The sequence below is a fragment of the Cucurbita pepo genome, chromosome 12, assembly GCF_057944985.1.
Source record: "Cucurbita pepo subsp. pepo isolate OVF chromosome 12, ASM5794498v1, whole genome shotgun sequence".
Taxonomy (NCBI): Eukaryota; Viridiplantae; Streptophyta; class Magnoliopsida; order Cucurbitales; family Cucurbitaceae; genus Cucurbita; species Cucurbita pepo.
This window is the reverse complement of record NC_141809.1, coordinates 13,467,923-13,491,690: the sequence shown is the minus strand read 5'-3', so window position 1 is coordinate 13,491,690 and position 23,768 is coordinate 13,467,923. Positions and strand designations below refer to the sequence as shown.

At 36.7% G+C, this 23,768-nt stretch overlaps 5 protein-coding genes and 1 non-coding gene across 6 annotated transcripts; 2 read left to right on the top strand and 4 right to left on the bottom strand.

The window, feature by feature from the left end:
- Positions 1-442: 442 nt before the first annotated feature.
- Positions 443-4,573, bottom strand: LOC111806864 (glutamine synthetase nodule isozyme). Its single transcript, XM_023692369.2, has 13 exons — positions 4,416-4,573; positions 4,290-4,329; positions 3,488-3,591; positions 3,233-3,281; positions 3,021-3,127; positions 1,954-2,041; positions 1,702-1,830; positions 1,525-1,599; positions 1,390-1,443; positions 1,239-1,276; positions 955-1,114; positions 812-872; positions 443-720 (listed from the first exon to the last, which is right to left on the bottom strand). Exons 1-13 carry the CDS (start codon positions 4,487-4,489, stop codon positions 629-631), a joined length of 1,071 nt encoding a protein of 356 aa, XP_023548137.2. The 5' UTR covers positions 4,490-4,573; the 3' UTR covers positions 443-628.
- A 2,214-nt stretch (positions 4,574-6,787) lies between these two features.
- GH9C1 (glycosyl hydrolase 9C1) lies at positions 6,788-9,732 on the bottom strand. The gene is made up of 7 exons (XM_023692366.2): positions 9,510-9,732; positions 9,019-9,432; positions 8,448-8,534; positions 8,085-8,373; positions 7,503-8,009; positions 7,351-7,422; positions 6,788-7,264 (listed from the first exon to the last, which is right to left on the bottom strand). The coding sequence occupies exons 1-7, from the start codon at positions 9,711-9,713 to the stop codon at positions 6,975-6,977; spliced, it is 1,863 nt and encodes a 620-aa protein (XP_023548134.2). The 5' UTR covers positions 9,714-9,732; the 3' UTR covers positions 6,788-6,974.
- Positions 9,733-11,407: 1,675 nt separating this feature from the next.
- Positions 11,408-11,480, bottom strand: TRNAA-AGC (transfer RNA alanine (anticodon AGC)). Its single transcript has one exon. It is a non-coding gene; the product is annotated as a tRNA-Ala (tRNA).
- Positions 11,481-11,570: 90 nt separating this feature from the next.
- Positions 11,571-16,456, top strand: LOC111806862 (photosystem II stability/assembly factor HCF136, chloroplastic). Its single transcript, XM_023692367.2, has 9 exons — positions 11,571-11,952; positions 12,503-12,738; positions 13,207-13,337; positions 13,572-13,704; positions 13,881-14,003; positions 14,464-14,538; positions 14,783-14,898; positions 15,666-15,750; positions 16,101-16,456. The coding sequence occupies exons 1-8, from the start codon at positions 11,649-11,651 to the stop codon at positions 15,730-15,732; spliced, it is 1,185 nt and encodes a 394-aa protein (XP_023548135.2). The 5' UTR covers positions 11,571-11,648; the 3' UTR covers positions 15,733-15,750; positions 16,101-16,456.
- A 1,388-nt stretch (positions 16,457-17,844) lies between these two features.
- On the top strand, positions 17,845-21,242 carry LOC111806863 (uncharacterized). Its single transcript, XM_023692368.2, has 3 exons — positions 17,845-18,439; positions 18,729-18,856; positions 20,081-21,242. Exons 1-3 carry the CDS (start codon positions 18,224-18,226, stop codon positions 20,829-20,831), a joined length of 1,095 nt encoding a protein of 364 aa, XP_023548136.2. The 5' UTR covers positions 17,845-18,223; the 3' UTR covers positions 20,832-21,242.
- Positions 21,243-21,497: 255 nt separating this feature from the next.
- LOC111806865 (large ribosomal subunit protein eL42) lies at positions 21,498-22,944 on the bottom strand. Its single transcript, XM_023692370.2, has 4 exons — positions 22,828-22,944; positions 22,056-22,235; positions 21,878-21,952; positions 21,498-21,735 (listed from the first exon to the last, which is right to left on the bottom strand). The coding sequence occupies exons 1-4, from the start codon at positions 22,828-22,830 to the stop codon at positions 21,676-21,678; spliced, it is 318 nt and encodes a 105-aa protein (XP_023548138.1). The 5' UTR covers positions 22,831-22,944; the 3' UTR covers positions 21,498-21,675.
- Positions 22,945-23,768: the final 824 nt, after the last annotated feature.

The following is a 23,768-nucleotide window of genomic DNA, read 5'->3' as shown; positions in this document are numbered from 1 at the left end:
ATTTAAATTGTTAGACATAATTATTTATTTCACTAATTAATGTTTTTCTTTTAACATATATTTCCACAATAATTAATTATTCATTGAAATTTCAAAACAAAAAAAATAACAAAAACGAAAACAAAAACAATTTTTTTAAAATAAGTTCTAATAATTATAAAATGGTTTAACACCTAGAAATCGATCATTGATCCAATTTGTGTACCTCCACAAGATAGACTTCGATTGACTATGGAGAAGACTAAATTGTTTCAAGCACCGACAGAACCAGAAGCGCTCTTTGTTTCAAAAGAAAGGAAGACGGATTATTCACATTTCATTTGATGGTCAAAGGCAAATTGAAAGGTAAGGAGTGGTAATTGATTTTATATTATTCCTAAGTTTTTATTTCTCAAACTTGTGATTATATATATATCTTAATAATGATTGAAAAAGTGAAGCCTTAAAAGAAAATAAATTATTTGATAATAGGGTATATTCGAGTTTGCTAGTTCAAAAGCAATACCCGGACACACAATCACAATGCACATAAAACAAATAGATATTTAGCCACCAATCAACTGCAATTAAAAGGCATCAAACGGAGAGACAAACTGCAGCCACAACGCCGTCGTCCGATTCAGTCTGTTTAGGGCTTCCACAGAATGGTTGTTTCGGCGATCATGGAAGTCACCACGTAAGGATCCATGTTTGAAGCTGGCCTTCGATCCTCGAAGTAGCCTGTACATAACATTTGTTGAAAAAGAAAGAAACTATAAGACCTTTTGATCGTTTGAGAAAGCAAATTGGTGTGTTTCAGAATAACACTTGCCTTTGCCGGCCTTTTCAGTGTCTCGCCCAACACGGACTGAGGCTCCTCTGTTTGCAACTCCCTGGGATTTTTCATTATTATGAGCTTATGAATACAACACAACAGTGTGCTATGACTAAAAAAGGGGCTGGACAACATAATACCCAAGAGAAGTTGTTGATATCAGCAGTCTCGTGGCGGCCTGTCAACCTCCTCTCGTTGCCTTCTCCATAGGCAGCAATGTGCTCTTTATGGCGCAAACTCAGCTTTTCGATGGCCTTCTTGATCACTTCAATACCACCGTCGTCTCTCATTGATTTGGTGCTGAGGCCGACCAAGACAACGAGGGTTTTTTTAGATGATATTGCCCACTTTGAGCATACTCAGACCATACTCAAACTCAAATTATTACAGACAGATCAAACGACAAGACAGAAGAAAACAAAACCTGTAGTTGGCGTGAGCACCAGCGCCATTCCAGTCACCCTGGTTGATAATAATCAAACAATGTATTAACCCAAATGATTCGATGTGTAAGCAGCACGCAGGGACAGGGCCAAAACAGAAGAAGTTGTCTACTAATTGAATTTAACACAAACCTGAACTGGCTTTGGGTCGAAGGTGAGAACGACTCCTGCCATTTCTGTGATCCTCTGTTTCACCATAAACCATTGTTATTAGAAAAGAGATGTCACAAAACAAGTTGGTATTTTAATATTCAAGTTAGATCATACCTCGAGGATGTATCGAGCGATCCATATCTGATCACCAGAAGCAATACCAACGGTAGGACCGACTTGGAATTCCCACTGTCCACACAATAAAGAACAAACAAAAAACATGGGAATCATTTTAAAGAAAAAAACTGGGGAATTATGTGTTGGGTTATATGATTTATGTTGGAAACGCACCTGTCCGGGCATGACTTCTCCATTGATTCCACTAATGTTGATTCCGGCATAAAGGCAGGCCTTATAGTGAGCATCCACGATGTCTCGGCCGAAGGCCTTGTCTGCTCCTGTCCCACAGTAGTAAGGACCCTGCATACCACCGATTAATTAGATAAATACTTATCTTAGAAAGTTGAGAATCAAATACTTCAATCATCATATAGACCCTGCCTATTTTCTATGATGACGATGAACAAACAGCATATAGGATACCTGTGGGCCTGGGAAGCCACCGACAGGCCAACCAAGGGGCCAGCGTGTATCCTTTTGGAGGAGAGTGTATTCCTGCTCAATTCCGAACCTGTGTTGTCACCATCAAAATACATCCAAGACGTGAATTTTACAGAATTGATGAAAATCATAAATTAGACCCATATCACATTCATTGAAAAATACTATTTAGAATAAGACATAGCAAAAAGAAAATATCATGAGAAAAGGAACGGACAAGAGACCTCAGATCAGTGGGAAAATATCATGTGCAAGAGTATTACTACACCCTACGTTCATGCTAATTGTTTTTTTCTTTTATAAAGTACCAAAGAAGTTTAATGAAGAAGTAAATTAATAGGACCTATCTATGATAGTATAGTAAATTTCTCAGTGCTGAAATGTGATAAATTAGGTTGATGGGTGCGAAAGCACGCATGGTGAAGCGCCTAAGATATAGCTTTTGCTGACATATGGACCATTGTTTTTTTGTACGCAAAATTGCGGATTGCTACCTACTACAATCATTAAACCATCGAATTCTATAGTGGCAGGGAGGAGTTCCATCCAAAAGCAGACGGTGGACATACTTTAATGAATAGTCCAATACAACATTTATCACATCCTCTTGACAAATGGCAATTCTACATATGAACAACCAACCCCACTCACGAGAAAAGACATTTTCCAAGTTCCAACTCCACGGGGGAACGGAGAGGTATCATGAATGTCTTTAAAGAAAAGAAAATTAAGAAAAGTAGTCACGGGACAATAAAGAATTATTTTAGCTTCTACTTCAAAGTCTTTGAAAATCGTGATGGGGATTTTGCTACCAGTGGACAATACGTTCACTTGGAAAATACCATTCACTAATTTGTGATAGTTTATATTAAATATGGGTCTCATTCCAAAATAGAACATATATATATATAAAGAACGTGCAACATGTATTTAAGAAAATGAGTGATCAGAATAATTTTAGTATTTTTAATCTCATTTTTATATAAGTAAACGTGGTACGGAAGATTTTACTTAGCACTAATAATACTAATACTAAGATGTCACATTACCAAGGTTCCTCGGCAACAACGTCCGGCTCGCTAAAAATCTTGGCGGCGTTGAATCTCGTGTTGGTGGGAATCGGCTCGCCAGCTGACGTATAGGCATCACACATCACCTAATAACGAAAAGACGAAATTACCCCTCAACCCGCTTTTAAAATACCAAAAAGTATTTAACAATTTACCAACAATGAGCGGGAAAAAGCGGTCGATCACTATACCAAGATGTTGTTCCCTCTTCTGAAAGGATCCTTGAAAACCGCCTGAGGTCTGTTAACAGTCAAAAAAAACTGACGCCGTTAAATGTGGAAATTTAAGATAAGAACAAAAAGAAAAAGATACTACGCTAATCGAGTGGAATATTCCAATATAATTTTGGATACTCTCGATCAGGATCGTTGATCACGATCCTGACGGAGTGAACAATTGCATGATGGTCACGTGTATATGATAATGAGGTGGGGCGTTGTACATACTGTAAGATGACTTCACTGTTGTCTCCGGTGGCTTGATTCGTACTGGAACCGTCGTAGTTCCACTTGGGGAGTTTCGCCGGATCGGTCACGGGTCCCGGAAGAGTCTGAAAGTAATTTTAAAATAAATTTTAAAAACCATTCAGAAACCGAAGAAACGATCTGTACGGACATTTTCGAACGAGTCGATTGTGCATCAAAATTTGTACGGAAAAGCTTTAAAAAAGAGCGACCTATTTCGAACTCAAATCAAACGTCGAAATGTGAAGAAAATATCCGTAATGAACTGGAAATCCTTCGCGAATAAATGCTAAAGAAAATGTCACCAGAAAACTATCCAAACGTACAGCTGATTTCAAATTCCAAGGAAAAAAATAGAGAAACGTTCGAAAACTGAAGAAATGATGTGTGCTGTAATTTCTCAAACGAATTGATACAGCAAGAACAATCTCTCGAAAAGAACTCTCAAAATATGATCGATTCAAGGAAAAATTCGAAGATAGATAATAATCGAGAGAAACATTTGAAATCTGCACCGATTATTTTCAAACGATTTGAAACAGACAGAAACCAAGCACGATCGGAGAGAGAAACATTCGAAATCTGAAGAAAATGATCTCCGCCAACAATTTTCCAAACGAGTTGAAACGTCAAAAAAAAAAAAAAACTCTCCAGATCGATTCCGAACTCTGAAACGCAAAATCGATTAAAGCAAGAAAACAGAAAACAGAGGCCAACACGATAATCATCATCAAAAACAGAATCTGATCCAAAGTCGGAAAATGCAACAAGAATCAGCGCGTACCCTAGCTTTGCTTCTCAAATCGAGTCCCGATCCTCCGATCCTGCAAGAAGAAAAACAAAAATAAAGAAAACCGGCAATAATCACAATAAAAAAAGAGATAAAGCGATTGAGAGATAGAATACTCACCATACGTATTCGGCAATGATCTTCTCGGTGGTGTCCGTGAGGTTAAGATTGATGAGATCGGAGAGGAGAGACATGGCGACGGTGGCAGAGGAAGAAAAAACTAAATAGAGAGAGTGGGAGATTGTGAGAAGAAGGATAGCAGAAATGAAGGATTAAATAGGCGAATGAACCTTCTCAAATCTTAAATTAACAAATTTAGTCCCCCAATTATTTATTTAAATTAACAAATCTTTAATTTATTTTAAATAAATCTATTAAATACAAAAATTCTAAAAAAAATGTATAAATAATTTTTAAAATTAGATAATTAAATAGATATAAAATTAAATGCAATTTTTTATTTTTTATTTGATATATCTTAATCGATATCAATATTTAAATTTTTTTATTGAATTTATCATGATTAATTTTGATATAATTATAAATTATATTTCCGAAATATCAACAATTTCTTTAAGGGTATTCATAATATCAATTCAATCGATCACTGGCCCACGCAAAATTATAGTAATGTTACCAAAATTAGAATGATTTTATTTAAATTTATTACACAATTTTATCGAAAATTTTTATTTTTACTAAATTAGAATTTAAAAAATGAAATAGTACAATATCTAAATAGTGAGAGTATTTTTATTCGAAACAGAACCTAAAAATTTAAAAAAAAAAATTATTTAATTATTATTATTATTATTATTATTATTATTATTTTAAATGTCTATAGATAGAGGCGTTGTTAGATTAGCTCTTTGGGAGAGCGAGATTTTGGGCGCTCTTTGGCCCAACGACGAGGGCGCTTTTTAGTTCGTGAATTGGAAATTGGGAGAGATTTATGGTGTGAAAAATTTTGGAGTTGTATTCGGTTATGAATCCAACTAACCCTTCGGTTCGTCCCAAAAAAATTACTTAACCCAACCCAACTCGACTCATGTACATCTCTATGTCCCACCCCATTTCTAAACTTGGGTTGGTACCAAAAAAATTACTTAACCCAACTCAATCCGACTCATGTACATCTCTACGTCCCACCCCATCTTTTGTGGATCTGTTTTTTAGGGTACCTTAAAAAAGAAGAAAAAAGAAGGAATATTTTCTCTCCCAACCCAATTCAACCCATATACGCTCCTACTATAGACCCCAGCCCACTCTGTCTCCACGGGATATGTTCTCGAGAGTACCCTAAAAAAAGAGCATCGAGGGTACCCTAAAAACAGGGAACATTTTCTCTCCCAACCCAATTCGACCCATATATGTTCTCGAGAGTACCTTAAAAAAAGAGCATCGAGGGTACCCTAAAAAACCAGGAACATTTTCTCTCCCAACCCAATTCGACCCATATACACTCCTACTACAGACTCCACCTTGTCTCCACTGGATATGTTCTTGAGAGTACCCTAAAAAATGGAACATTTCCTCTCCGAAACCCTTTGCCATTTTGGATTAAGAATATATGAATGTAAAAGCATCTCTCTGTAAGAACAACAACATAAAAGAATGTCTCTATAAGAACTTTCAAAGTGTAGACTTAAGAGTGCTCTCAGTTAGATTGTGCTATTTTTTTAAGTATTATATTATAAATTTTTATAAAATATTATTGAATTTAGTAGGATGTTTATTTGCTTTAAAATATAATTTATGTTAGAAAATAATTATAAAATATAATTGAAGGGAGAGGAAGGGCTATTATTGTAAAATGCTAAAAAAGTATGGATTAATGAATAATAATAAGGTTCCAAAATGTTTAGAAAAAAAAGAGTAATTTCAATGCGGACAGCTCACACGTAACAACTATCCATAATTAAATTTCGTGATGAAAATTATGTTAAAACCATTAATAAATATGACCATGTATAGAAAAAAAATGTCCATCAAAGGCAACTTTTACCATATATTTCCATTTAATCTTATATTATTTTTTAAATAAAAGGTTTAAATTCATGCGAGGTTTCTATACCCTTATCATAAATGTTTCGATGTCTGGCTTTGATATCATTTATAACAATTCAAGCCTATCGCTAGCTGGCTTAGCCCGTTAAGTATTGTCGTCCGCCTCAAAGTTTTAGAAAAATCAAAATCTTTAAAAATTCTCAAATTCCATTGGAAATTATGATAATATTAGTTTACTCTCTGCCATATTCACGTGATATTGCACACTTTGAGCATAAGTTTTCATAGTTTTCCTTTTCGTTTCTCAACTTCGTACCAGTAGAGACAATGTTCTTTACTTATAAACCAATAATCTTCCTCCTCGTTAACTAACGTGGGACTACTCCTTTCAATAATCCTCAACCAGTTTCGAGGTCATATGACATAGAATTGAAATCGAGAATATTACGAGACTAGCCGTTCATCCTAGCCAAAACACTTCTCCGTGAATCAAACCACACTATACCAAATCAAAAGCATCAAATCTTTACATTACAAGAAAATCTCTACATAGGAAATCTTCTCACTTTCTCACTAAAAAAACAAATTCATTTAAAAACACATCGTTACGATGAAGAACTTGTTTTAGTTGATTTTTTTTAAAGCCAATTTGGAAGGAAAATTCAGCGTTCGTTAATGGTAGCTAGAAACAGTGACCTTAGCCTGAGGACCTTCCTGGATGTAGATGAAGACACACTCAGAGCCAGGCTGAAGCAATCTCAGCCATGGCGGAAGCTCGTAAATCCCTTTTTGTTGTGTCGGAGACAGTCCCCAAATAGGGCCCGAGAGATTTTCGAGGTGCAGTTTTAGATCGGAGATTGGCTTTCCTGATGTGTTCTTGATCTTCACTTGGTGCCTGTAATAGCTCTCCTTGCTCACCATCCATGTGCTTGTTATTGTGTGGATGAACTCCACTGGAGCCCCTGCAATGAATCACAAGATCTTATTCAAGAACACGAAGAACACGAAGAACAATATTAAACTTGTTAATCCGTCTTTTTTTGCTCACCTACTGGAACAGGGGCATTTGCGTTGGGCGATTTCTCTTCAGGTTTCACTGGCGGCGGATTTCCCCGGGATCCTGTTTCGAAGGACGAAAATGAAATCAGCCAAGAAATTCACACAAACGAAACCCTAAAATCAAATCCTAATCTGAATTACCAGGAATACGGTAGCCATTAACAGAGCTCTGCAATTTGGAGAAGAGGCCAAGCAGAGGAGCACAAGCGGTGAGAGTAGGCTCTGTTTGTTCATACTCCGATCGATCGTCATCGAATCTATCGTTCTTGTCCGGACCACCAACGAGAGCGCCGTGAAGAACATTAGGGTTTCCTTGAGGGCGATGGTACCAGAAATCGAAGCCTTGAACGCAGCCGATTGGAGAGGGATCGGAGAAAATCGAAGCGATTGAAGAGCCTCTGTGGTGGAGTTTTTGGGGAAATTTCGATCCGTAGCCGATTAAATAGCTGATGGAGTTAGGGTTTTTGCCGAGGATGTAATCGGCCTGCGATTGCGCGAAGTTGAGGAGTTCTTTAGGCTCGAAGACGCCGTCGGGACAAGTGAGCTTAGCGTTGGCATCGGAGAGGTAGACGGAGTAGACCGCCATGAGGAATGCAGCGGCGGAGGCGTATTGCATATTGTTCCATTCCCGGACGTACATCAACCCACCTGCGTAATTTTCCGGCGAGAATTAGCTACTAAAACAGAACAAGTTTTTTTCCCGGCGATCGGACATTGGCTTACCGGGAGTTTTATTGATATTGAATCCATCGTTCTTTTGAAGACAAGCGCAAGCGAAATAGTCGGCTTTCGCCTGATATTGCTTCAACGTCGACTCATAAGCGGCGGCGCGTCCCTCCAACAACACCTTGGTTAGAAGAACCTGAACGCCGGCGTATTTGTTATCCCAAGAGAATTCCTTCATTGCCCATCCAGTTCCACCGAACGACACCGCTTTATCTACCGTGTATTTCAAGTAATATTCATCTCCGGTGGCTCTGAACAACCACGCCGCCGCCCACAGCAGTTCATCCTTCAATTTTGTAAATAAAACGTATGAGGAATTGAAAAACCAGAGGAAAGAGGAATTCAAATTTCATTTCTTACCCAATATCCAGATGAACTGTAGAAGTCTGCAGCACATGGGATCGAATCGTCGTATAATCCTCTAAACGTGTCTGCAAACGTGAAAAGCTGCAAGCAAACGGGAAGATCATGAGTTTACCAGAAATACTAACATGATATCAGAGTTATGCTTTTAACTTAGTCATGCCAATAGAATTTAAGTATTTAATAAAAAAAAAAAAAAAAAAGTTGTGAGCTTGGAAGATGTAGTCAAAGATGATTCAAATATCGAACAAATGATGTTCTTTGTTTGAGGGCTCTAGAGAAAGGGTCGAGTCTCGATTAAGGGCTGTTCGAGTGCTCCAAAGAAGGAGGCCTCGAGGGATGACATTGTGAGCCTCAAAGGTGTAATCAAAGGTGACTCAAATGTGGAACAAATGATGCACGTTGTTCAAGTGCTCTAGAAAAAAGTCGAGCCTCGATTAAGAGGAGGTTGTTCAAAAGCTTCAAAGAAAGAGGCTTCAAAGGAAGGCTATATTGAGAGTAGTAATCCCACGTTAGCTAATTAAAAAGAAAAATCATGATTCTCGAGCGGATGGGATAATGATCGAACCTCTTTAGCATGAACCAGCAAGAGATCGGAATAGGAAGAGTTGTAAGTTTTGAAAGCAATGGAAGCGGCGGCCAAGGCGGCGGCGGTTTCACCGGCGAGGTCGGAGCCAGGATGGGACTCATCGAGCTTGTAAGCTGTTCGGGGAGTGGACATATCCTCGGGGCGCTGCCAACAGAAGTGATCGGAGGCGCCATCGCCGACCTGTGCCCAAAGCACGTTGCGCTCAGGGTGCGCCTTGATCAAGTAATCAGTGCCCCATTTAATGGCCTTCAAAGCTTTGTCCATATGGTTCAGATCTGTAATTTCCTTCTTGAAATCAATGGCTCCCCATGAAAGAATTGTCGTCACGAACGCCATTGGCAGCCCGAACTTCACATTGTCTCCGGCGTCGTAGTACCCTCCCACTAAATTCACCTGTTAATATAAAATTAATTTAAAAAATGGCGCCATAGAAAATAAATAAAAACCAATTTTATGGCCGGAAAACTTACTCCTTGTGCAAGACCATCCTTAAGACCAGAATCCCCCCGCCACTTAACACGGCGGTCCGCCGGAAGTTTACCGGACCTTTGCGCTTCCAAATACAAGAAACTCAAATCCACAGCATCGCCGTAGTTGAACTCACCGGCGGCGGCGGCGGCTTCAAAACAGAGCACGGCGGCGACCAAAGCCAATAAGTAACCACGTGGCATCATTTTAAGACACTCGGCTTGATCGTCTGAGTTTCAATTTGTTATTTTTGCAGATTTCAAATTTTCATTTGCCTTTTATAACAAACAGAAATTGGAATTTATTTATTTATTTATTTATTTAGTGGTAGCCTTCACGTTGTTGAAGAAGAAGAAGAAGAAGAAGGGATGCTTTACGACACTGTCGGATCGAGGCCCTCACGTCGTTTCTTTGGAATTGGACTTAGTGGGGCGCAAATATGAAGTGTCGTTTCGGTCATTTTTTAATTGTGGTCTGCCATTTCATCTGGACCGTCCATTGCGCCAAGATTGTTTTGATGGAGTTTCCATCGTTGACTGTGATCTGACTTTTGGAAGCAATATTAATTTATTTATTGGGAATTTGGAATAAAATCCAAAGGCGTGTGTATATATTTATTTATTTATATTTTTTTTCCCTTTTGGTTCTTTGGATATGGAATGTTAGGCGGCTTATGTGTTATTTGATTGGGTGACAGGAGAAGACCGTGTGATTTATTAAAAAAAAAAAATTAATTAAAATAATATTTTAAGTTCTTATCTAACCAACCAAAATTAAGTACGTGTACTTCCTCAAATAATAATAATAATGAAAAGAAAAAATATCTGTTTTTTAAATTTGACAAAGATTTAATCATATTAATTCAATGTATATAATTTAACCCATGTTAAAAAATAAAAAATAAAACTCAAATATGTCATAAATGTAAAATTTTCAATTAATATATATATATATATATATATATATATATATATATATATATATATTGTAACGACCCAGATACACTGCTAGCAGATATTGTCTTCTTTGGGATGTCTACCCCCCTCAACTATCATTTGATACCAAAGAGGACAATATCTGCTAGCGGTGGATCTGGGTCGTCACAAATGGTATTAGAGCCAAACACCAAACAATGTGCTAGCCTTCTCGCTGTTTTCCGAAGGGGGTAGACACGAGGCGGTGTGCCAGTAAGGACGCTGAGCCCCAAAGGGGGTGGGTGGATTTGGAGGCGGTTCTACGTCGATTGGAGGAAGAAAAGAGTGTCAGCGAGGACGCTGGGCCCCGAAAGGAGATGGATTGTGATGTCCCACATTGGTTAGGGAGGAGAACAAACCACCATTTATAAGGGTGTGGAAACCTTCTACTAGTAGACGCGTTTTAAAACCAGCCTTGAGGGGAAGCCTCCAAGGGAGAGCTCAAATAGGACAATATCGGGTGGATTTGGGTCGTTACATGGATATATTAAGGTCAACCACCTTCTAGAAAGAAGGATTTGATTTTTAAAAAAATATATAAAATATTTTATATTGTTATGATCATTATTTTTTTAGCCAATATTAATTTCAACCTGTGGAGATTAAATAGTCTAATTTAAAATTTAAATTTTCATAATTAAGTGAATTATAAGTAATTTGTAACTATTTTTTATTTAATTTCATTTAAAATAAAGCTCAAAATCTCCTTGTTTTTGTTATATTAACCACTTTACTTTCTTATATATAAATAAGTCTTCGATAGCTATTTTTAATTAGGAGGAAAAAACTAATTTTTACCTTTAAATTTGACCATTTTTTTATGTAAATCTTATCAAAATTCACTCACTATTTTTTTAAATATAATTTCACATGTAAAACCAGCGAAACACTCTTTGACAAACAATTTGGAGAAAAATAAAATGAATTGGAGATGCAGGGTATCGATCCCCGTACCTCTCGCATGCTAAGCGAGCGCTCTACCATCTGAGCTACATCCCCATATGTTCTGTGCTTTCTTATTTTATAGATTTAGTCCTTTAAAAATGATCTATTTGCGTTTCACGACGCTTCAAAATCACCCGCGAAGCCGTTGAGAGAAATTGTTTTGGATAACGTGAGAGATAAGAGGTCGGCCAACTCTTCTCTGCTCCTTTCCTTTTCTCTACAATGGCGACTCTGCAACAACTCCTCAAACCTTCATGGTCCTCCTCTCTCTTTGCTTCCTCCTCTCCACGCCATTCCCTCTCTTCAACCACTCCCAAAGCCTCTCTTCAGAATACTTCCATCAATCGCCGCCAGTTTGTTGCTGAGACGGCGGCCACGGTCTCTCTGTCGCTTTCTCCGTTTACTGCCCCCGTACCACCGGCGAAGTCTGAAGAATCTCTATCGGAGTGGGAGAGACTTTACCTTCCTATAGATCCTGGTGTTGTCCTTCTCGACATTGCTTTTGTGCCCGATGATTTGGACCGTGGTTAGTTTCGATTGCTTTGGTTTTCTTTTTCCTGATTGTTCATTGATTAAGAAATGCACGAGAATTTTGTATTTGTTTTTCTTTTGCTCCGATTTTTTCGAGTCGCAATTTGGGAGCTCACTGCTCATTGTAATTAATTGTTGGAAACATCTGGAGTTTATGAGCATTTGTACATTGAACAGTTATTAGAACGTTTAATTGTCTGTTGTATTGTCGTCTCTTAGGACTTGAACTCTATTATAGTTAAGTTAAGCTGGTCTTGTGAAGCTTTCCAATTATTTTTATATCAGTTTCTTCATCAAGAATTTTTTTGGGGGTAGCGAGTTGGGGATTTGGTGACTACTTGAATTTGTGGAAAGAAATTTCTGATGTTCATTTTTTGTTCATATGTTCTTATCTACATTTCTGATGTTCATTTTTTGTTCATATGTTCTTATCTACATTGTTGGGGATTACGGATTTTGTAAAGGCTCCTGACTGTTGTAATTTGTAATTTCTCGTTCGCCAATAATATGCCATGAAATCATTTGACACTTACAGACCAATGCAGGCTTCCTTTTGGGGACTAGGCAAACCATTTTAGAGACGAAAGATGGTGGAAGAACATGGGCTCCACGTTCAATACCCTCGGCTGAAGAAGAAGACTTTAACTACCGGTTTAATGCTATTAGCTTCAAAGGAAAGGAAGGATGGATTGTTGGCAAGCCTGCAATTCTGTTGTACACTTCGGATGCTGGAGAAAGTTGGGAAAGGATACCTCTTAGCGCTCAGCTTCCTGGAGATATGGTAAATTACTATTTCATTATGACCATGCTTGAATTTTAGTTTGTTCTATTTTTAGACTTTCCTCAAATGCTTGGTCGGTTGAATGATACGCTTTAGCCTTTTCTTTAGCAATTGTAGTTATAATGCTCATTTCATGTCGCTAAGTAAGTTAAGACCATAGGGGCACGAACCTATTATTCACAACAATAAAAAATGCGTTGTTGGAGAGGGGAACGAAATATTAGGTTGTGGAAACCTCTCTATAACAGACGTGTTTTAAAATCTTGAGGGGAAGCCTAGAAGGAAAAACCCAAAGAGGACAATATTTGCTAGCTGTAGGCTTGAGCTGTGACATGTGCTCGTTACAAATTAAGATGGAAATTTTGGTTGTTTTAAGTATATCTACAGGTATAAATTAATCTGTTCGTTTCTGCCAGAAAGTGCTTATATTAAACTCTAAAGTGGGTAATTCTACTATAAAACCTTCAGGTCTACATTAAAGCAACTGGAGACAAAAGTGCAGAGATGGTTACTGATGAAGGTGCAATTTATGTTACATCAAACAAGGGTTATAACTGGAAGGCTGCAGTTCAGGAGACTGTTTCTGCCACTCTTAATAGGTGAGTTTCGGCAGGAGAGAATTTTCTATTCTATTAGTGTTTAAGACAAAAGCCTCGTTTAGAATTTAACCTTGAAATCATCATGGAATAATTCATAGGCTGATAACTGATAAGATTTTACTGGCTGCTTGTGACAGGGAATCATTTGGGCCACAGTTCACTAGTTTAGCTCATTAAAAGGAAAAATTCAATCCCTATTATGAAATGCTAATATGGTTTCTTTACCTTTTTCAGAACCGTTTCTAGTGGTATAAGTGGTGCAAGCTATTACACTGGAACCTTTAACACTGTCAATCGCTCTCCTGATGGGCGTTATGTAGCTGTTTCAAGTCGTGGTAACTTCTATCTCACCTGGGAGCCTGGGCAGGTTTAACTTCTGTATTTCTTTTACTCTTTGTCTCTCTACTTCTAAGTGTATTGCTTTCAACTGGTTGTGAAGGCAGTTTGCTCCTGCTAAATAAACTGTTGAGTGATGAGTTTCTTGTGGGGGCTTAATCGCCATATTTGTACGACTTAAAAACTTGGTTTTATTTGCAATGCCAGCCATTCTGGCAGCCACATAATAGAGCTATTGCAAGGAGGATTCAGAATATGGGGTGGAGAGCTGATGGTGGTCTTTGGCTTCTTGTTCGTGGAGGAGGACTTTTTCTTAGTAAAGGGACAGGGGTAAGTAAAGTTGAGGACCGTTCATTTGCGTTTCTAGTCCAGCCACCCTAATGGAAAATATGAAGAATGGTTTAGAGTTGCAATGTGGTTTGATTTTAACCTTTAGGAAGAATCTTTTCCTTTTTCTCCTACTAGTTACTCAAGCATTGAATATTTTATATGAGGTTGGAGCTTCAGGCTTTTGGCTGCATAATAACTCAATAGTGGAATCCTATAAACACGATGCTTTTTAGATATGCTTTTATTAGAAACTTTTCTTGGATGAAAACATAGTGATTGAACAGAACTAATTTTTCTTCATATTCATGATTTTCTTGAAAATAGAGTGACAAGTAAGTTTTAGACTGTCATTGTATAGGATATATCTACACTGTTACTTCCCAGAATTTCAGCTAGACCTCTCAGCCAACTCATGTTATATATTATCTGCTTGTTGAAGTCAATATGTTTAATATAACAGATCAGTGAGGAGTTTGAAGAAGTTCCAGTTCAAAGCCGAGGTTTTGGCATATTAGATGTTGGTTTTCGTTCACAGGTAATCTTTCAAGATCATTGACATGCCTATACTTTTCTGCGTCTGCATTCATACTCGAAGACTTCTGCTAATATTGTGATTAAGATAGAAATATGAAATTTCTTTGTTGTAAATTGCTAAAATTGACCTTCTTGGAGGCTGAACTTAATGAATTTCGTTGATTTGCATAAACAATTACATAAGGGAAGGGCCAGACAGAAGCCTCAATATGATTATCTAGTTTTTGATTACACGTGCTGTACAGGAAGAGGCTTGGGCAGCTGGAGGAAGTGGAGTACTTCTGAAAACTACAAATGGTGGCAGGACATGGACCCGTGATAAAGCAGCTGACAATATTGCAGCCAACCTTTACTCTGTAAAGTGAGTATGATCATACTATAAACTTGAGTTTGTTTTACAATTTTTGAAATTTGAAACTACCTCCTATTCATAGATCATCCCTTTATGAATTCTCTTTCTATGGCTGTCTCTCTCTGATTGATGAATAAAGTGTAAGAAGAAGAACCATTGTAATAGTCCAAGCTCACTGCGCGCCCACTGCTAGCAGATATTGTCCGCTTTAGCCCGTTACATATCGCCGTGAGCCTCAAGGATTTAAAACGCGTCTGTTAGGGAGATGTTTCCATACTCTTATAAGGAGTGTTTTATTCCCTTCTCCAACCGACGTGGGATCTCACAATCTACCCTTTTGGAGACCCAGCGTTCACAATATCTGATAGGGGTGAACTTGGTCTATCAGATCTATACCTTGCTTCTTCTTTAGGGTCTGAATAGATCTATACCTTGCTTCTTCTTTAGGGTCTTTCAGATCAATTTTGGGGGGTGAAAAATGTTCTTATCATGTTAAAAGCACTTTTCAGAAACTTCATAGTGCTTAGTTACATACTTGAAAACAATATTATTTTTTTAAAACACTTGAAGTGCTTTCTCACACTTGGCATTAGAATAATATCAAGTTGTGTTGCCAAGAAAAGCCCAACTCTTCCGATCAGGCTGCAAAAACAATGCAATTGTACTATAATTTTGCCAAAGAAATTTAGGGCGATGAGTTTAGTAGTGAGCATGAATTCTGTACTTTCGATTTACCTTCACAAATTTTCGATTTTAATCTATTTACATCTCCGCAGGTTTATAAACGATAAGAAAGGATTTGTGCTCGGAAATGACGGGGTGTTACTTCAATATCTTGGTTGAAGCTTGAGATTTTACTCGGTAATTAGTACATATCCCCCTTTTCCTGCTTCTCTTTGAATTTTCTTTATCATAGCCTCTTAGCCACTTGGTGTCACTGTTTAATTCTCCTACTTGGAAAAAGAAGAAAAATTATTGGCCATAATCAATTGAAATTTGGAGCACAGTGTTAAAATGTTCATTGTAATTGTGATGTGGATCTGTTTGATTATGTTTTCTATTTTCTAATATTTTTGCTTTCATTTTGAAAACACTCCTGAACTTTTGACAACAAAACAGAACTGAAAGTGGGAGTAATGTTTATAGGCTTAACTTCAAAACCAAATAATTATCAAACGGTGCCTTAACTTTTCGACACTGTTCTTACTCAGGTTACAGAATCAGATTCTATATGATGCTTGCGATCGAAATTTTGTATCATTAAATCATAGCTGCATTCTTGCTTTGGATGATGGGATGAGGTACTAATGCTACCGAGTTTCGTATCTTTCCTCGTTTTTTGCATTTCTGAAGACGCTTTCATTCGAAAGAGTCAATTTCGTATATAGTTTTCATTCTTGTTAATATTTGTAATTTAAATGTATACTTGTTCATATGCCCATTCAACAATGATGAATTTGGAAGTTGTAGATGTTTTTTTGTCTTTGATTTTTATAGAACATTACTGTACATTTCAATTCCCCAATTATAACAATGATATAAATTTAGATTTGGGGATTCCTTTGCATTTGCTCTTGATTTCAGCCATCTTTTGTCTTATGTCAATGGAACGGTTAGGATTAGATTTGATTTAGTTATTTAAATTAGATTTGATTCAGTTGTTCCGAGATTTCTCCCAATTCTTGATCTTTCCAGTTTTCTCTCTCTATTCCTGACCGGAAAGGAAAGAATATCAGGAAAAAATTAAATTTATATTCTTTCTTTTTAGTTCAAATTTGCAACTTCTCCCATATCAGGAAAAAATTAAATTTATATTCTTCCTTTTTAGTTCAAATTTGCGACTTCTCCCATCTCTCATGTTCTTACTTCAAGAAATATTGCACTATTACTTTCATCAAAGTTTACCATTTATCTTTAAAGTATATATTTTTTTAGAATTTTATATAGAAATCAAAACTTATCATTTATAGATTATCTCCAAACTTAATTTTAAAATAAAGCAGCGGAATCAATAGCCCGGACTGCAACAAGGGCTCGGTGTCATTAATAAAAAATGGTTCGGGGGATGTTACAAATTAGTCTACTATCGAAACAAGACTTCATAAGTTCAGGAACTTGAGAACATAACAAAAGATAGAGGGACTCATCCGTCTTCCGAAAAGGATGCCGCTATGTTGAAGAGACAATTATCTCATCTGCAAACATATCTGGGTGGAATTTATGACGGGGTTACCCGATATACCAACTATTTGTTTAATTGATACAAATTATGACCTAAATCATTTGTTTAATTGATACAAATTATGACCTGAATCTCGCATATATTTCACTTCCAGCGAATGATGATGTTATAGCTTCAATCCGATTAATTCTTAACAAATTAGTATTTGTAATTTCTGAGAGTCGTTCTAGCTCTATACATTCTTGATTAATAATAAGATATATAATTTTTGGGAAGTATTTTTGAAATGTGGTATCAACCATAAGAGTATTTTTTACTATTTTAAAAAGTTAAAAGTATTAATTATACTTTTAAAATTTTAAGAGTATTTTAAAAATATTTTAAAATGATTTCCATTTCCATAGAAAATAAGGGTATTTTTTTTTTTTAAGTTTATGGTATTTTTATCAATTCAATATTTATATTTTAATATAATTATAAAATATTTTTGAATAAAATAATGTTTTTACTTTTTTTAAGCATAGCCATTGCTATATATTATATAACCTTCACAAATGGCTAATTGACTATTTTAATGGTAAGTTCTCCTAAAATTTGTAATTTGCATTTTTAAAATATTTAAATAATTTAAATACTAAAAATAAATTAATTTTACAAAATTGCCAAATGTGAGGCTTGGATTGCGTTGTCCAATTTAAAACCAACATTGATTTCCAAACATATAAAAAGGGCGCGGGAAAATTTTACGCCATTGTTGAATCGCAATTCTGGTGAACACAACAAAATAATCGGATGAGTCGAAAATCTTTGTTGAATTTGATGGAAGAGTGCAATGTAAGTGCATGAAATTCGTTTGTGATTGGAGATGAACGGAGGAAAATGAGGTTAGTTTCTTTCTCTTTCCCGGAAAATTTGGGGACGACGTTGATCCAGATGAAATTTTCGAGGATTTTGCACCACATTTATCCTTGAGAAGATTATAGAATACGTTGAGCGATCTCTCGATTTCCGTTTTCTGCTAGTTTTGAAAATTCTTCCATGACGCACGCGATTATTGTTCCTCTTAAATCCTCGTTCTGTTTATTCTAGATCTCATTTTTCACCTCGTTCTGTTTATCGATGGATTTTGGATTGTGAATTTGAGAGGAGCGGATGGAAAAAGGAAGGGGAAGTTACGACGAAAATTGTGATTGCAATCTTCTTCATAGCAACGGTGGTATGAATCGGACGCAAAATAACATGGACATCGATGAACCGAGCTCTACAGATTTGTCGTCGATTTCATTGTTTTCAGGCGTCGGCTACATCGAGCACCCTGTTTCAAAGTACGATACTCTTGCCGGGATTGCCATCAAGTACGGCGTCGAGGTAATTATGCTCTGAGATTGTTTATTGTTGATTTGTTCGTTTCTTTCGTGTCTTGCTTTGTTGATTAAAGTTGATCTACATCTGACATTGGAGGACGTTGTTCACATATTCTGGATTTAAATGCAGAAAGTAATACCTAAAATAAGTAGAACTTCAAATTTTAAATTGTTTTACAAAAGATTTTTTGCTTCTCATGATTTATCATATCACGATTACCCTCAACTCCGATCACAATCTATCAGATATGTTCTATGCGTTTCGTAACAACATAATTATGTATATATATTAGGTCTCGGACATCAAGAGAATGAATGCATTGGTTACAGACCATCAAATGTTTGCTCTCAAATCTCTACAGATTCCAACTCCTGGAAAGTTCCCTTCTCCTCACTTATCCAAGGATCTTGACATTTCCAGGTTTGTTTTCTCTCTGGTTTCATACGTGAATAGTGTAAACTGCTTCATTCATTTTCGTTAGGCTGAGAGCTTTACAATTAGTGCCAATCTAATCTGATTTTCGGTAATCGTCCAAGTTTACCGCTATCAAATATTGTCCTTTTTAGACTTTTCATTTCAGGCTTCCCTTCAAGGATTTTAAAACCTGTGCTAGGGATAGGTCTCACACCCTTATAAAAAATGTTTCGTTCCCTTCTCCAAGATCTCACATTCTCCCTCTAGTACTTGTAAATCTAATATCTTGATCCCTCACTTAAAAGTTGATTCTCCTCCGGCCACTCGTTTGTCAATTTGGGCATAGTTCAACTTGATCCCCACCTAAACTGTTTCATTTTTGTTATATTGAGAGTTTCTCAATTAGTGCCAATCTAATCTGATTTCCAGTAATCGCCCAAGCCTACCGCTAGTAAATATTGTCCTCTGTAGACTTTTCACTTCAGTCTTCCTTTCAAGGTTTTGAAACGTGTGTTAGGGATAGGTCCACACCCTTCTAAAAAATGTTTCATTCCGTTCTCCAAGATCTCACATTCTCCCTCTAGTACTTGTAAATCTAATCTCTTGATCCCCACCTAAAATTTGATTCTCCTCCTGCCACTCACTCAGGTTAATCCTTGATTACGATTACATTTGTCACTCATTTGTCAATTTGAGCATAGTTCAACTTGATTCCCACCTAAACTGTTTCATTTTTGTTATATTGAGAGTTTCTCAATTAGTGCCAATCTAATCTGATTTCCAGTAATCACCCAAGTCTACCGCTATCGCTAGCAAATATTTTCCTCTTTAGACTTTTCATTTCAGGCTTCCCCTCAAAGTTTTAAAACGTGCTCTAGGAAGAGGTCCTACACTCTTATAAAGAATGTTTCGTTTCTTTCTCCAAATCTCATATTCTTCTTCTAGTACTTGTAAATCTAATCTCTTGACCCATCTAAAAATTAGTTCTCCTACCACTCACTCGAGTTGATCCTTGATTACATTTGTCACTCATTTGTCAAATCATTTGTCAATTTGGCAATTAGTAACTGGTTGATAGAGACATAACTTGGAGTACCCACCACCGAAAACAATTATATAATTAATTAGGTTGCATGATTTTGCTTTGAAGTTGGTTATTTGCTGTGTGGGGATATTCATATGCATATAATATTCCCCGTAATATCTCTGCTCATGTGTGAGCTTCTACAGGAACAGTAATTGTGAGGGAAATGCAACTCGGTTCATGTCCTTTAATCTGTTGGACTCATTCCAATCACTGAGAATCAAATCCACCAAACTCAAGGCTCCTTTGGAAGCTCATCATGCGAACATTCCAACAACCAGTGAAACCACTGCCTACAGAAAAGGGGAATTCGACCATGGGGGGACTACTACTACTACTCATCAAAACCGCCATAGAAAATCAAGAAGCTTTGCAAATGGTTTTCATTTTGAAAACGTTGAATTCACCGATATAATTTCCGCTCCGTACGGAGCAATCGACTCGACCAAAGGGAGTGAAAAACTGGTGAGGAGACGCCAGAAATCCATGGCGGACTTCTCCATTGCAGCAGATAGCGTTTTCAATAAGACTTACATCAGCAATGGTGAATGTTTTTCAATGACAACGAAGAACTTGGATGTGAGACTGGATGGGGCTTCAAGAATCAATGCTACATCAAATGGGGTTACTGAAGTGAGTAAATTGACACCCATTTCAACAGATAATGTGGGAGGAGGCTCGTTTATAGGTAGTAATGGGATGATGATTGGTGGAAGAAGATCATCAAGCACATGTAATTTGCAGGACACAGAAAAAGGTAACTCTTCCTCATCCATGTGGTCTACATCTTGGAGTTTGAAAACAGATCTTCAAGCACTCTCAACTGCAATGGTCACTAAGTCGATATTTGATGGGTTGCCAAGGTCAACAACTAGGTACAAAGCTTCAATGGATTGATAATCATCCATGTTTACTTACAGATCGATCCAGCGCTTGTGCAGCTCAATCATCTAAGCCTTGTTTATTTGTCATTTCAAGCAAGGATTTTGAACAAAAACCCAGAAATTTTGAGTAATCTATGTGAGGGAAATTCATCATGTACACCTTCATACCATTTGAAGCGTGATTGAACATCAATTTATTTAAAAACATTACTGCCACAATTAGCTCATTTAATAAGGAAGTACAAATTGCCACCTTATTAACCATAGTTCTGTCTTCTTGGTAAAAGTCATTTCTGAGGATGAGACGATTTATGTCCGACAGAAAAAGTACTTATCTACCATATCAATCTATCGAGAATTGAAAAGATTGGAAAAGAGATGTTCGGTAATTTCATTCTCCTTTTGCTCTCTCAAATTCGGAAGTAATCCCAATAATAATGAGTCGTCTTATCATCATACTCCTACATGGTGAATCCGCTAGCATGTCCCTCACCAAGAGTTCCCCGGTGACAACAGAGGAACCAACCATACAGCACTAATTTCCTCTTTTTTTTGGTGGTGCTTCCAAACACCCTCTCTATTTCAATATCATCCGTCACTCATGTCGTGTAGTATAGCAAGGCGAGAAAAACTCAAATGCGTTTGACAACTAAATGAGCATTCACTAGACAGCCAGAGATGGAATGAAAATTAGTTTGACAGCAAAACAAGTGACACATTAAACAAGATTCAACGTGTAAAAGTGTTCCCAAGTATCAGAGCAACCAAAAAAAAAAAAAAAAAAAAAAAAAAAAAAAAAAACCCACAATTTAGACTCCCTAGACAGCAAAACATGGTGAATGGCAACATTAATGCATCTAAAAAAGAGAAGTTCCCTTTCCCTTCTTGTCACCACCAATCTCAAAATGCTTGCATCTCTGCAATAGCAAACAAATATAAGGTATGCATTAATGAAAACCATATTCAAGGACAACTAAAATAAGAGATCTATCCAACCATATAGCTGATTGATATCAACAAGAGACACCAATGAATGAGAAATTTGCTTTGAATACAAACCTTAATGGCATGCTGTGACACATGCTTGCAACCCTGGCATTGCAACCTTAGAACAATCTTCTTCGTAGTTTTGGCCTGGAAGGAAAGTTAAAGCTCTGATGATTATTTATTCAAGGAAAATAAACAAATTCTGGTTTTGGGTTGAACAGATCAATGATCATGGAAAGAGATTTTTCACCTTCTTATGAAAGACGGGCTTGGTCTGTCCTCCATATCCTGATTGTTTACGATCGTAACGACGTTTCCCTTGAGCAGCAAGGCTGTCCTTACCCTTCTTATATTGGGTAACCTTGTGCAAGGTATGCTTTTTGCATTCCTTGCTCTTGCAGTAAGTCTTCTTTGTCTTGGGAACGTTCACCTGTTTAGCAGAAGAGTTGAATATCATTCAGAAAAGAAACAAAGAATTATAAGATCATACATTAGAACAACTCTACACGAAACATAAAATTACTATACAGAAATTATTGTAGAGAAGAACATATTTGGAAACAACGCGCAAAAAATGCTTGAATAGAGAAGACAATTACAAACATATTCTTGAGTGAATTTCATAGTCAATCTACAATGCCATACCTAGTCTATCGAGTCTCAACTTACTAAAACCAAATCTACAGCATTAACAATCCTAAAAACTCAACATAGCTACAAGTAAAACTCACACTGAAAGGAACAGCATAACCTTCTTACAGACAACAACGCCCTTCATAAATGCCAATAAACAACTCTAGAAGGTATTTTCAAACCAAAACAATTCCGATATTGATCAATCCATTATCCTAGAGTACAAAGAATTTTGCGAGGCTTTAGCTTCCATCGTTCGGAATCAAATAGAATATGATTATAAAACGAAGAACAACCTTCAGTCATTCCGATCACCAGACGAAGGATAGAATCATGAAATGAGTGAGAAAATCCAAACAAACAGCAAAATACGGTGGAAGGAAGATTACCATGATGGGCCCTGGACCTCACACTACCTCTATGAACAAACCCTAATCGGCAATCAAACAGAACCATAAAATTCCTCCTCTTTTATACTTGAATAACTATGGACCTTTCAGTCCGATTATGGGCCATATTTCTGATCACTTTAGCCCACGGTCTATTACAAGCCCAAATATTCGGCCCAATTAATGGGCCCAAACGTGTATGGTATGAATTTCTAGTAACTCTAGCCCATTGGTATTTTATTTAAAAAATAATAATAATAAATGTTTTTTTTTTATTATTTATTAATAAAGAGAAAAATTAGTTTATATCCCTCAAATTTAGGAGTGCAACTATTAATATGATAGAGTAATAATTACATATTTTTATGGGATCTGAGTACGAGTTTTTGCTCGATCACGATCCTTTATCCCGGCCATTGTAGCACGTCTGTAGCCCGAGACATAAGGGGCATGGCCAGAAGTTTAATTTCCCGTCGCGATTTTTTTTGTTAATTAGAGAACGAGAATTGAACCTCTAACGTCAAAAGACGGAGTAATCGTCAAATAAAAAATATTATTAAAAAAGAAAATATTTAATTAAAAAAAAAAAAGAATTGTATTAATTAAAATTAAGGGAGGATGGGTAAGGTTTAGAGTCATGGGATTCACGAAAACTTGTAGAGCTTTATTTGGAGTCACATCTCCCCTCACGTTCTCTCCACGCGCTTCAACGCTCATCCAAAATACATACTTAAATATCCTATTTCTTTCTATTAATTATTATATTATATTTTCAAACTAATTTTTTATAATATATACAAACATTATATATCATCGATCAAGAGATCGGATCTTTGAATTTTCGTCGCACACTTCAAACTATGGGATTCGAAGTATTTGATCAAATCTATATCAAATGTCGTAAATTTGAAATTCAGAAATTTAATAGTCAAAATTGAACC

Excerpts from the sequence above, each read along its gene's own strand:
- LOC111806864 (XM_023692369.2), bottom strand. The coding sequence starts at position 4,489 with ATGTCTCTCCTCTCCGATCTCATCAATCTTAACCTCACGGACACCACC. Across the intron at positions 3,282-3,487 it reads AACAGTGAAGTCATCTTACA|ACCTCAGGCGGTTTTCAAGG; the intron begins GTATGTACAACG and ends GACTGTTAACAG. Across the intron at positions 3,128-3,232 it reads GAAGAGGGAACAACATCTTG|GTGATGTGTGATGCCTATAC; the intron begins GTATAGTGATCG and ends TTTCGTTATTAG.
- GH9C1 (XM_023692366.2), bottom strand. The coding sequence starts at position 9,713 with ATGATGCCACGTGGTTACTTATTGGCTTTGGTCGCCGCCGTGCTCTGT. Across the intron at positions 8,535-9,018 it reads TGCTGGTTCATGCTAAAGAG|CTTTTCACGTTTGCAGACAC; the intron begins GTTCGATCATTA and ends GTTTGCTTGCAG. Across the intron at positions 8,010-8,084 it reads CAATATCAATAAAACTCCCG|GTGGGTTGATGTACGTCCGG; the intron begins GTAAGCCAATGT and ends AAAATTACGCAG.
- LOC111806862 (XM_023692367.2), top strand. The coding sequence starts at position 11,649 with ATGGCGACTCTGCAACAACTCCTCAAACCTTCATGGTCCTCCTCTCTC. Across the intron at positions 13,338-13,571 it reads GTTTCTGCCACTCTTAATAG|AACCGTTTCTAGTGGTATAA; the intron begins GTGAGTTTCGGC and ends TACCTTTTTCAG. Across the intron at positions 13,705-13,880 it reads TCACCTGGGAGCCTGGGCAG|CCATTCTGGCAGCCACATAA; the intron begins GTTTAACTTCTG and ends TTGCAATGCCAG.
- LOC111806863 (XM_023692368.2), top strand. The coding sequence starts at position 18,224 with ATGGAAAAAGGAAGGGGAAGTTACGACGAAAATTGTGATTGCAATCTT. Across the intron at positions 18,440-18,728 it reads CCATCAAGTACGGCGTCGAG|GTCTCGGACATCAAGAGAAT; the intron begins GTAATTATGCTC and ends TATATATATTAG. Across the intron at positions 18,857-20,080 it reads AAGGATCTTGACATTTCCAG|GAACAGTAATTGTGAGGGAA; the intron begins GTTTGTTTTCTC and ends GAGCTTCTACAG.
- LOC111806865 (XM_023692370.2), bottom strand. Across the intron at positions 21,953-22,055 it reads AGCCCGTCTTTCATAAGAAG|GCCAAAACTACGAAGAAGAT; the intron begins GTGAAAAATCTC and ends CTTTCCTTCCAG. Across the intron at positions 21,736-21,877 it reads TGTCACAGCATGCCATTAAG|AGATGCAAGCATTTTGAGAT; the intron begins GTTTGTATTCAA and ends TTGCTATTGCAG.